This window comes from Epinephelus moara, chromosome 21 (genome assembly GCF_006386435.1).
Source record: "Epinephelus moara isolate mb chromosome 21, YSFRI_EMoa_1.0, whole genome shotgun sequence".
NCBI lineage: Eukaryota > Metazoa > Chordata > Actinopteri > Perciformes > Serranidae > Epinephelus > Epinephelus moara.
Window position 1 is genome coordinate 26771157 of NC_065526.1, and position 12050 is coordinate 26783206.

The 12050-nt window shown below is 38.2% G+C and overlaps 1 protein-coding gene across 1 annotated transcript in view; it reads right to left on the reverse strand.

The window, feature by feature from the left end:
• Positions 1 to 12050, reverse strand: part of LOC126382637 (zinc finger protein GLIS1) — a 58342-nt gene that overhangs the window by 10568 nt on the left and 35724 nt on the right. The window contains exons 3-5 of the mRNA XM_050032621.1: positions 11017 to 11178; positions 4373 to 4486; positions 1885 to 1993 (exon numbers count right to left, since the gene is read on the reverse strand). Of these exons, the coding sequence (XP_049888578.1) occupies positions 1885 to 1993; positions 4373 to 4486; positions 11017 to 11178 (385 nt within the window). The remainder of the gene's footprint in view (positions 1 to 1884; positions 1994 to 4372; positions 4487 to 11016; positions 11179 to 12050) is intronic.

Here is a 12050-nt window from a genome sequence, read left to right on the forward strand (position 1 = left end):
GTTCTCCCAAACCACCTTCACATTTTCACCAAAATATGGCTTAATACACAGAGCTACAGTTTGTAATTAGCATATTTAGGCGTTGATGTCGTTTGCTACCAACATAAGCAAGCTACGGCTACATCTAATGATAATTTCCTTCTCAATTTTTTGGTCTTTTTAAGTGTTCAATTTATTATCTCATCTATAAAGTATCAGAAAATAGGTAAAAATGTTCATCAAATTTTCATCAAAGTTTTGCCTGTTCAACACATGGATGTATAAAGAGAACTGGATACAATGTTTGTGCGGGATTCATATTCATTCCTATGAAAGCTGCTCAGGGATGAATGAAGTCAGAAAACGTTTGACTTCACAGTTGCAAATTTTCCTGGATCCTCCACTCCGCTTCTGCATCATTGGGCGCAATCATTGGGACTTTTGCTAGCTGAGCAGCTTTCCTCTGGTTTGGCTCTCTGCTAACCTGAATGGAGATAAGATCGTGTGGCTCTTCTAGACGTCTGAAATGTTATTGGACTGAATGCAATCCCAATAGTGAAACAAGTCATTTTGCAGGGGTTGTGACACTCAAAAAACAAACAAACGTATGATTAGGCTAAAGGTGTCTTTTTTTTTTTTTTTTTCCAATGTAACTCTATGGAGAAAAATCTTTTTGGGCCCAATGGCATCACGTGACAGACCTGAGTTGTAGTTACACAGTTTGGCCACTATGTCAAATTCGCTTCAAAGTCAAATTAACAACAATATGAAAAGAACCAAACCATCAAATCTAAAAGAGCTGGAGCTTTTTTTAAAAAAAGGAATTATTACAAAAAGTAAATTAACCAGCTCATCATTTCAGTGATGAAGCAAATGTGGAAGCTTCTGGTAAAGTGGCTAACTGTGTTAGGAAAAAGCAGGAACTATATTTTTGCTTATTTGGGAAAAATACAAGTATTTTCACTGGATATATACATCTAAAAGGTGCTGTGAGGTTAGTTTGACAAGTTTCTTTGAACATTTTTTTTTCACAGTAAAAGTGAAGTCTGTTGTGACATTTCGTATCCAACTGACAGCAGCTGCCATTCCCTGCAAAGAATCAAGCTACAAACTTTTCAGAGACACACTTCAGGTTTCTTCAAGGAGTAAAAACACACGTTTTTTGGTGGCGTTCATTTCAATCTGTAACAGAAATACCTGCAGAGCCTTCAACACTTGGCTTTGACTTTGAGTTTAACGGCGGCTGATGATGATAGCTTGTGTCACCATAAATCCAGCATACATCCAGTAATGCACATACACAGGTATATACATAACAGTCAGAAAGTAACATTTGGCCATTTGTGATAAGGAGAAAGTCCTCTTGGGACATTTTCAAAATTAAACACTGACATGCTTGTTTCACCCTGAATAAACATAGCTGGTAGTGTGCCGTTTGAGGCTTTTCCCTTTAAGTCTTCTGGGTAAAACTGCAAGTAGTCTGAAGTAATAGACATGGACAGCTCTCCTGGACACTCTCCCCTCTCTTTTGCCAACTGAGCCTCAGTGTACCTGACAGCTTCTTGATCCCGGTTCAGCCATTGAAAGGGAAAGAAAAAGAGCTTGGCTGGAAAACCGGTTTGGAGAAGCTGAGGGACGGGCGGGGAGAGGGCCAACTTGCCCGCAGTCAGTGCCCGGTAATTGGACAAGGTAAACACTGGCATGATGAGCTATCATCGAAGGAATGGGAGAGGAGGGAGAGGAAAAGGAGCAAATGAGGCCATGGGAGAAAATGAAAGAGACAGCTTAACAGCCCAGGTGTTCAGGCAATTACCCTTTTCTTTGTTTTCATTCATTTCCAGAGAGGTGTTGGAGGCTAAACGCAGATTTCCATTTGCTCTTGCTACTGTTGTAATCTGTGCATACCTGTGAAGTCATCTAAGCTGGGAAGAGGTGAGCCGTTTCCTTGGTGGAGATGCTGCCTCGCCAGACAATCACTCAAAATTTCCGATTCCAACATTGTGTGCACCTGAACCTGTCAAGCAGACCAAATACAGATGTTCACGCAGATGATAAAAGTAGATTGTGGTTCATTTAGTAGTTTTCACGTTGGTGAGCATGTGTGGATGCCTGCCTGCATGTAGGGATGAGAGTAATTATGTTAAAGCTGCAGCTTAGTTGTCTTCCAATTGTGTTTTGCTGTTGGGCAACACAGCTCCCATGGAGCTAAACTTTAAAATGATTCACTTCGATTTTGATTACATACAGTAGATCAATTGAAAACACAGTGAGATTTCTGCAGGCGATTTTCTACTGTTCATTTTTCAAAGAAATGATGCTTGAACCAGATGCCTGGTTCTTGTTTCGTCTTGCGATCCAGCTTCTTGAGGTACAAAATCCAGAAATCTTGTTAGGCAATCTTATTCCAAGATGTTCTAACAAAGTTAAAGCAAGACAATTTACTTTATTATCCAGTGCTAACAGAGGATCCCCCAGGACTTTCCAAAACAATTTATGGACAGCTCCGGGACTTGCTGAGAAGCTCGCGAAGGACACCCAGGAACCACAAAAGAGTTATGAATAATCAGCGAAAAATGCGCCCAAACCAGTGTTTATGAAGATACAAACTTCAATAGCTGTGACGCATCAGCTCGAAGAAATGTATAACCGTGAGGAGTTTATGAAGTGCATGTTTAATATTTCAAAGTCCTCTTTAGCCCCACAGGGTTTACTGCAGCGCGGGGCGTGTTAGCCATGTCACAACTTACAAGCACACGTGTTTCTGTTTAAACCAAACAAGGCATGGGAATACACACAAAGCCCCAGTGTCACTCACGGTCCATAGAAAACAAACAAGGCCCAGATAACGCTGAACAATAGGCTCCCTATTCTGACTTCCAGGGAGTGTGTGTAATACTTTGTTTTGTTGTATTTCATCCTACTGAATCATAAACATGCTTACTCTCTCCTCCTGTTGCTCTCCATGTCTTTCTCCAAGAAACAAGGGTTTTTCATGTAGAGGCAGGGTGCTACATAGAAGCCCCTGACCACCGAGAACCCCTTCCTCTGCTGAGGTTCAACAGGTTCAAAGAGGTTCTTTGAGGCAGGAACCATTTTGCTCTGTCCTTATGGTTAAAGTTGGGGAACACACTTCCATTATATCTTAATTTGCATATAATTTTGTTCCTGCTATGTTGACTGTTATCAGACCCAATTAAGAAGCAATGCAAAAGTAAATGCTGTTAATACATACTGTTCTTCACGTTTTTGAGAGTTGATGTATCTTCCTCTCTCTCTTTCTTTACTTTGTCCTTTTCATTTTTTCCCTCATAAACAGTTGTGTGTTCAAACATCATCTGAGATATCTAATGCTTGTATTTCTGCCCTTCCAGCTTTAATCAGCACGTCATCTGCTGTGATCCTCATTCGTAACTTGAGGTATGAGCCACTTATGATCCTTACTTACATCATTTATTTGTGTGTCAAAAGTTCTATTTTATTTTACATTCACCAAATAAAATTCTCCTTATTGTCACCATAAACAGTTCAGTGTATCTGTCAGTAACTGCTTCTGTACCTAAAATGTCTTCAGAGTTTATGAAATTGACACTGATGTTGACGTCTTTGAATTTTAATTATAATTTCATAAAGTCATAAACTGTGGTTTTTATGTTGAATGTTATTCTTGTCCTGGCAGAAAAGCTTTGAAACAGCATTTGCACCATCTTAAAACTGCACTTAAACCAAGATGAGTAAACATCAGCTCCCTAACTTTGGGTTAACCACTATTTAATTTTTTATGGTTTATTTGATACGGTCAGATACAGTATACAGCTAACCGATGCTTATAAGACAATGTTTATACAAGTTTGCAACAACGGCCCCTATGAGGACTTTTATGGAACTCAGAGATTAGAACAAGAAAAGGAAGGTAAATTGAATACAGTAAGAAACACTAGATAAAAATGGATCTTAATTCCATACAAAATCAAATTTCAGTGAACTTTTACAATATTGCTGTGCATCTGAGGTCAAGAAGCAAGATGACCTGACCATCAACTAATAAAAAAATAGTTTATAGGGGCTTTGTGGTGGCCTTGCAGTTTAAGACCCTGACCGTGCAACCGCAACGCCACTGGTTCAAGTCCAGCGGTGTACTTTTGTTATATATCACTCCCCACCATCCCTTGTCTAATAAAAGCTTAAAAAAGAATAAAAGAAAACAGTTTATATATTTCCCTTTTGCTGGATTTGTATTTATATCCTTGCCTTTCTACCACATCTAATATAATATAATCCAACCTGATCTAGTTTCAGAGACACAGGGAGGTTTTATGAAAGATGTTGGTGACCAGAGGAGTAATAAGCATTCTGCGTAATGTCCAACATGTCAGAAGATAATTGCTGTTGTTACCTTGACCTCCCTCTCCTGAAGGCCTTTGGCAGAATGAGCTTTGACGTGCTTTCGTAACGAGCTGGGATCGGTGTAACGTTTGGTGCATCCTGGGATCTGACAGGCGTATGGCTTCTGTGAACAAACCAAGACAAGAGGAGGTGAAGAGAAGTAAGAAAAGAAAAAAGGAGAGAAAACTGTGAGGTTATAGAGCAGACAATACTGTAAAGTACTCAGAAGTGCATTTGCTTGTTCCAAAAATATAATATGACGTATAACATGTCAAAAACAAGACATTTTCTGTGGATACTTCGAAAATATATGACACAAAACAACAAATTAGACCATGAAATACACAACACATCAAAAATGTTAAATTTATTTCTTAAGAGTGTTCACTCATTTATGATATTTTAGGTTCATGGTTGACAAAATCAGTGGTGGAAGAAGTACTTGGATTTTTTTTTTTACCTAAATAAAAGTACAAATATAACAGTGTATAAGCACTCCATTACAAAATGCACATTAAAGCATCAAAACTAAAAGTACTTATATAGTACTTCTATGTTACATCATATGATAATATAATGATATTATATATCATCATATCGTGAAATGTGGTAGATCAGTCCAGTGGTTCCCAACTTAAGGGTTGGGCCCCTCCAAATCTGAGGGGTCATGAGATACAGAGTCCTGCACAGGTCTGATTTTCAACACTTGTACCCGAATCAGAACTGTGACAAGCAATAACACACCCGCCCAACTACCCACATGTATGACCAATTAGTTCTGCAACCCAACTCGACCGGCTGACACAAGATCTGGGGCCTGACACAAAACCGCAAATCCTTTAATAACCATGTGCTGCTCAAATAATTTGGTTAGACAACACGTTTAAAGTGTTTGTTTGGGGTTATTTCCTAGATGTGAAACTAAGGTAACATATTTTAAAATGATGGTAATGCAGGATGCAGTTTAAATGAATAGTTTTTGCTTATTCCCATAATGTTAAGCAGCACATCTCCACAATTTATGTGCCTGTTAGTATCGCACCTGACTGAAGTGACTCTCATTTTCCAGCTGGTGCAGAAGACAGAGCCAACACTCAAAGTCAGCAGTCAGGGGGTTAAAACATTGAAGCATTGAATTAAATTATAAATGTTCTTGTCTAATTTGATACATTTATCATCCAACACCCACTACAGGCCGAACCCTCTATTATATACGATATGGTTTGTGGATATGATGTAAAACACAAAGTATAATTGTGTTTACAAATAATAGTATACGTTTAGCTGAGTCACATCCAGATGGTTTACAGGTGTGACACTGTGTGCAGTAGTCCTGTGTATTATACACACAAACATTTAGGATAAATGCTGTAAATATGGTTACTCAGTGTGACATCTGTACTAACAGAGAGAGGAAGGACATGAAGATTATGTCAACATTACACATCACGCACTTCTCAGCTGAAAATGAAGTATATTTACCTTTCGTCTGCAGGCTTAAGGAGAGGAAGAGAGAAAAGAGTTAAGAGGAACAACTCAGATAGACTTCCTCCTGTTCAGCCATAAATCAACTTATATATAAGGTAAACTTTAGATCACCATCTACCTGCAATCAGCATATCAATGAAAGCCCATTTATTTCAGCAGGTAATTTCTAGATGGAGTAAAAATTTCAAAATAAAAGACCTTAAAATAAACATGAAGGCACATGTTGTGAAATGTGGTTATATTAATGGCAAAACCATTACATGCACATGTTTTTGTACCATTTAACTTAAAAGTTTCTGCTGTTTTGGAGATTGTGTCTTCTGTATTTCACAATCTCATCAAAACTGTAAGTCTGGATAAGTAAATGAGCTCATTTCCATGAATCTAATTGATCACAGGTTTTTTCCTTTTGTCATAACTGAGTGTTTCACCAGGTGGAGTGAATTAAGTAATTCATGAAAACACATGTACATTATTTAGCAAAATCTTGTAGGTTTATGTACCGGAATCTGAACACTGCAAGTCAAAAATAATTATCTACGTAGTGGTACCAAAAACTAACTAACTAAACAACTGTTTATTAAATTAAGGGCTCTAAAGATCAGAGAGTTGTCATGTACAGTATTAGGTCAAAAAGAAACAACTATCAAAGTGGTATCCAAAAGTTGTTTAAAATAAGACGAGGTCAGTATGATTTGTGAGGAATAAGCATGTTCACCAAACAAAGGTCCAGGACTGATGTAAAGAAATCACTATATGAATTTAGGGAACAGTTCTAGTGTGAGGAACTGACAACGTTGAGCACACTTTTTTTTTTTTTTTTTTTTAATGTACAAATGTATGATTAAAATGGCATTTTGGCTTTAGTGTAGTAGTGATTGTGCACATTTCTTTGCTTGTTTTTTTAAGCCCCCAAATGTTTTCCCTGTTATAATAAAGAAATAAATAAATGCATTCAAAATTTCAGATATGCAATTACTCCAACATAGATGGCATCAAGGCAATTACTCCTCCACACTGCCCCAAGTTTCATGCTGGCAAACGCTGGGCAATATCTTGCTCTTGTGAAACTCTTTCCGAACAATATTCCCTGGGAGGTGAAAAGGATAAAGTCTAAATTAAGTGTTAAACTGTACGCTTAGTGATTGCATGCATCGTGGTTACGTCAGCTGCTACAAATTAGGACATAAATTGATGAATATACATGTCAGTTTGCAATTACATGTATCAAAATTATACAAACACTGAAATAAATAAACCGACAGGACAGCTTAAACAAAGCTTTCCTTTGTAAGGTTGCAAGTCAAGATGTTATGACTAAAATATAACTAACCAAAGTGACGAAGCCATCAAGGTTGAACAGGAATAAACTAAATTCAGTGTTTCACTTGTTGTTTTGAGTGGTCACTTATCATTTTACCATTGATTGGTCTTGTTGATTTCAAAGGGTTAATTGGATCTTTTGAAGTGGGGTTGTAAGGTACTTATCCACAGTCAGTGTATTACCTACAGTGGAAGTCAGTTGGCGCACCATCAGTTTGGAGAATCAGGCAGCAGGCCCGCTGTGGACGGGGTCACCGACAAAACATATTTAAGCCACCTATACAAAAGTCCCACCTAAAAAAATCATATGAGTTTATGTGTATGCTATATTTAGAATATTTTCAGTGCTTTACCTTGCCGTCACAGAGCCCTTTACGATAGAGAAAAGAAGCCATTATATTGCTTTCTTCAATGCCAGAGTCCACTGAGAAAAACAGTGGTTTAACATTGCTGAACACTGGAGCTGCTCGTCTACTGTTGCTTCGAACAGTTAGTTTGTTCGTGCTGTTGTGTGACTTTGGCATAAAAAAGCATTAGTTTGGATTCACCAAAGTCACACAATAACATAAACAAATGAACTCACTGAGGCAGCAGTAGACCACCAGCTTTGGTGATAAGCCAGCAAAAAATACAGTTTTTGTCAATGGAGTCTTGTAATTGATGAAAACTGAAGCCAGTAACTGCTTCCCTGTTGGAATGGGCTGTCTGACGGAAAGGTGGAGAGTTGAAAATACACTTAAACTGTTATTGATTTTTTTTAGGTAGGACTGTTTTAAAGGTGGCTAAATAAGTTTTGCTGCTGCACCCCATCCACAGCCATACATCGCTTAGCTTCTTTGTCAGCACTCCTGCTGCTTCTGCAAACTGAGGACATGCCGACAGACATCTACTGCAGTGGCTCCCAACTGGTCAAGCCACGGAATCCAGATTTGTCCTTAGTTATTAGTTCAAGGTCCACATAGTTTAAAATATTCTGCGTCATACTTGCATTTGGCCACACCTTTGAGCTAGTTTGCTGTATCTGCCAGTTACCTGTCTGTTATTTACTCGCTCTACAGCAGGAAATGCCACTTTGAAATGAAAACTCTATGCCGGAAATTCACTGCACTTGAGAATAAATTGTGCTTTTTACAATCTTGACTTGTTTGTGAGTCACTTGCGGTCCATTCAGAATGGACCCATGACCCACTTTTGTACCGCGACCCACCAGTTGGGAACCACTGATCTACATTACATTACTATGGATAAGTACCCCATACAAACGAACTTCAAAAAATCAGAACTGTCCTTTAATATTTGCTGTTTTATCTTTATCTAGAAAATCATTACAGTCTTAAAAACACAATAGAGCTAACAATTCATGCAGAAACAGGTGTGAGGTGGCTGTTTATGTTGATTTGATTTAGATTTTTCACATTATGTGAGCTGTATATTTCATTTGAGACACGTCTGCATAAGACTGACCTGATTTTGGAAACAAATCTGTCATAACACATTATTATTTATAACATTAGTAACACAATACAAGATATGCAGTCAAACTTAAATAACTTGTATAACACCAGTCTTTTCTTGGCTGGTTGTTACACTATATTCAGCAGTTATTTACATTCAGACAGTTCTGGGACACATCTGGGGCTTCGCGATGGCGCCAGATGAGTCTGATTCTTGATTTGTGACGCAACTGCGAAGCCGCTATTAGGCAGCATGAAACCACAAAAAGGAGAAAATAACTTTCTCCTCTTGTTGTAATAACACTGGAGTGCAACGCACAGCTCCATCTCACCCATGTAATAAGAGATCTGATTTGCTGGATTACAGCTAAGTCCTCATCGCTTGTCAGCAGGAGTAAAAATAACTGTGGTTTATAGAATAAATCCACAGCAGGTATGTAGTTTCACAATCCTAAAGAATGTTCTGTACTGTATGCAGAAAGAGGAGGAAAGTGGGGAGAAGTGGCACTTTAACTTCAAGTAAACCTTTTACTACCAACATATACTGTATCGTGAAGAAATCTGTGTATTTAAAGCCAGGAGAGTGACATTTTATTATCTACAGCTTGTTTCAGTCATGGCATATGAAACGTTACTTCATGTATGTGTTTACTTACTGTCATGTAGACAGATGACTTATATGTAAATGTTCATAATGACTTAATGCAGAAATGTAATGTAATGGAAGATTCTTTACCTAAAAGAGCACTGCACCAACTTAGTACTCGATACAACAAATTGAGAGAAGATCTCATATTTTTATTCCACACATTCCTTGTCAAAATCTGGCGCCTACATTTCCCACAATGCAACACAACCAAATCTAAATCTTCAAAATAACTAATTACAGCTGTCAAATAAATGGATTGGAGTTAAAAGTACAGCATCTGCGTCTGAAATGTAGTGAAGCAGAAGTATATTTTATGTTGTATTCATGAGGCACTGGAATATTTGAAAAAATTAGATTCTTACTGGAAAAATTCATGTGAATGCCCCCTCAAGTCGTAGAGTCGGCAAAAATTTTGGTACACACCTTGCTGACTTTGATGCCATATACACAGAAAAATAGTGGATGAAAATGGATGTATTGTTGAGAAACATTTTATTAATTCTCATATTGCATATTAATTTTTTGCTCCTGTGTAATTTGTAAGATGGTATAAGGTTATAAATTGTTAGTTGCTCTCCAGGTAAAGTGACTTAGATTAGTTATAAAAGTTATTTATTAGCATAAACCCCAATAACAAGTCAGGTGAAGCAATATGTTAGTGGTTTGAAGGAACGTACTGGTGCAGAAACAAGTATCAACGTGTTGTTTAAACCCTTTTTTTGTTGTGTCCACATTGTTTTCATATTACTTAACTTAAAAGCTCATGAACAAACCAAAGTCTGAAGAACGACTTCCCAACTCAGGAAATAGGACCATACGAGGAGCACGTGAATGCAGCATTAGTGCCTTTCCACCACAGGAAACGAAATGACCTTCATGGAAAGAGACATAACACTGGTGCCATATTTGGCGCCTGATGCTCCAATGGCAAATTTACAAGTTTGGATTTCAAGAAAGAAGAGTGTTTCTGTTTTCACTCAGGTTGCATCAGTGGTGGATTTCATAACTTGTCTTGCTTCAGAAGCCTTCATTTATGACCATCGCCCCCGCTTCCCTGAATCCCCTGATAAATTCTCCCACCAGTTTCATCATTTTAGATTATTAGATAGTGAATTCTGCTGCCTGTTTTTATACAGTTTGACAGACTGAATGACAAGATGTTGGGTTAGGACTATAAATTTAATTCCTTGAATGTTCACCTATGTAAATCTCTTTGATGTTGACATTCACAGCGTGCAGTTGGCATGAATCTTAGAACAAAGTCTTTGCTGAAAGCTATATAGTTCTATATGAAAAAATGGCACCCTCAAATTTAGCTTAAACCTGCCTGACACGAGTAATGAAGCTGTTTGTTGCTGTAATTTTTAAATGTTGCTGTTTAAACTCCTTTCCTCCGCACCATGAAGGGGGAAAAACAGGAGGAAATTACTTAAAAACAGCCCATATGCAGTTTTGTATGGTTTGTTAAATTGTTTTTATTTTCTTTGTACATGAAAGATGTCAGTAAATGATATACTCATTACAGTGCTTAACCAGGTGGACATTTAATCTCTCTTCTTCATGTTTTACTGTGTGCTCCTGCAGCGTGTCTGAAAGGTAGCTTGTTTTTGAGGAGTTTCACTGAGACTAAGGATGTTGTGTGCAAGACGATAACTGATATAAAATGCTGTTAATTGGTTTCATACTACACATAAACTTGCGTGCTAGAATAAGGTGTTATAAGAGCTGTGTGTTACTGACCGTGTCCAGATGTGTGCGCTGGTGTTTGGCCCGGTCGCTGGAGTTGCTGAAGGCCTTGAGGCAGCCAGGATGCTGGCAGATGTAGGGTTTCTCTCCCGTGTGGCTCCTTAGGTGGATCTTCAGGTTCTCTAGACGTGAGAACGCCTTGGTGCAGCCCTCAAACTGGCAAGGGAAATAAAACAAACAGTCTTACTGCTACATGACACATCAACCGTTTGAAGAGAGTGATAGGAGTAGGACTTAAAGGCAGCTTTAAGGTCGGGGCTACAGTACTGTGTTGCCTGTCATGGTGCCCAGTAGATTTATGACCGCACAGCCTGATACCCACTGCAGGGTCTCATGAGAGGTCAAAACATCATTTAATACAAATGCTGGACCTCCGTAGGGATGCTTGCCAAACTTTTAGCACATTTTACTGTGCATTAATAAATACTGTGATGCACATTTTGCATATATTGATTGATATGCAAGGCAGTTTGAATTTGTTGGACATTTTATGTCTTTAAAATTCATATATACATATGTGGAAACATCCTAGTATTATCTCACTTCTAGTAACCAAAAGGAATTAAAGCATCAGAACTTTTATCTCCTATACAAATCATATAAAAATCCCTTCTGCACCTTTTAAAAGTATGTTGGCCCGTAACTAACAGATAATAAAATCACATTTTCGCATTACGGATGACTGATGCTGGAGTCTGATCCAACAGAAATAACTAGTAAAGAGGTAATAAATTCACACATTTTAGGTTACTCAATCATAAACTTCAGATTATGGCCTTTTCCCAAATAGCAAATTGGACTAAAACCACACACACACACAAACACACACACACACCAGACTGTGGTAGGTTCTGGTAAAAGCGTTTTTTTTGGACTCGTGCCAGACAAGGAGCAAATATCGGAGTCAGCAGGCTACACACTGCAGCCCGTAAACTAAGGCTTTATAACTTTACAGGAACTGTGTCACATTCAATCTCACAGACTTAAAATGACCAGTGTTTTCATTTCTGGCATGTAAGTCAGAGTTT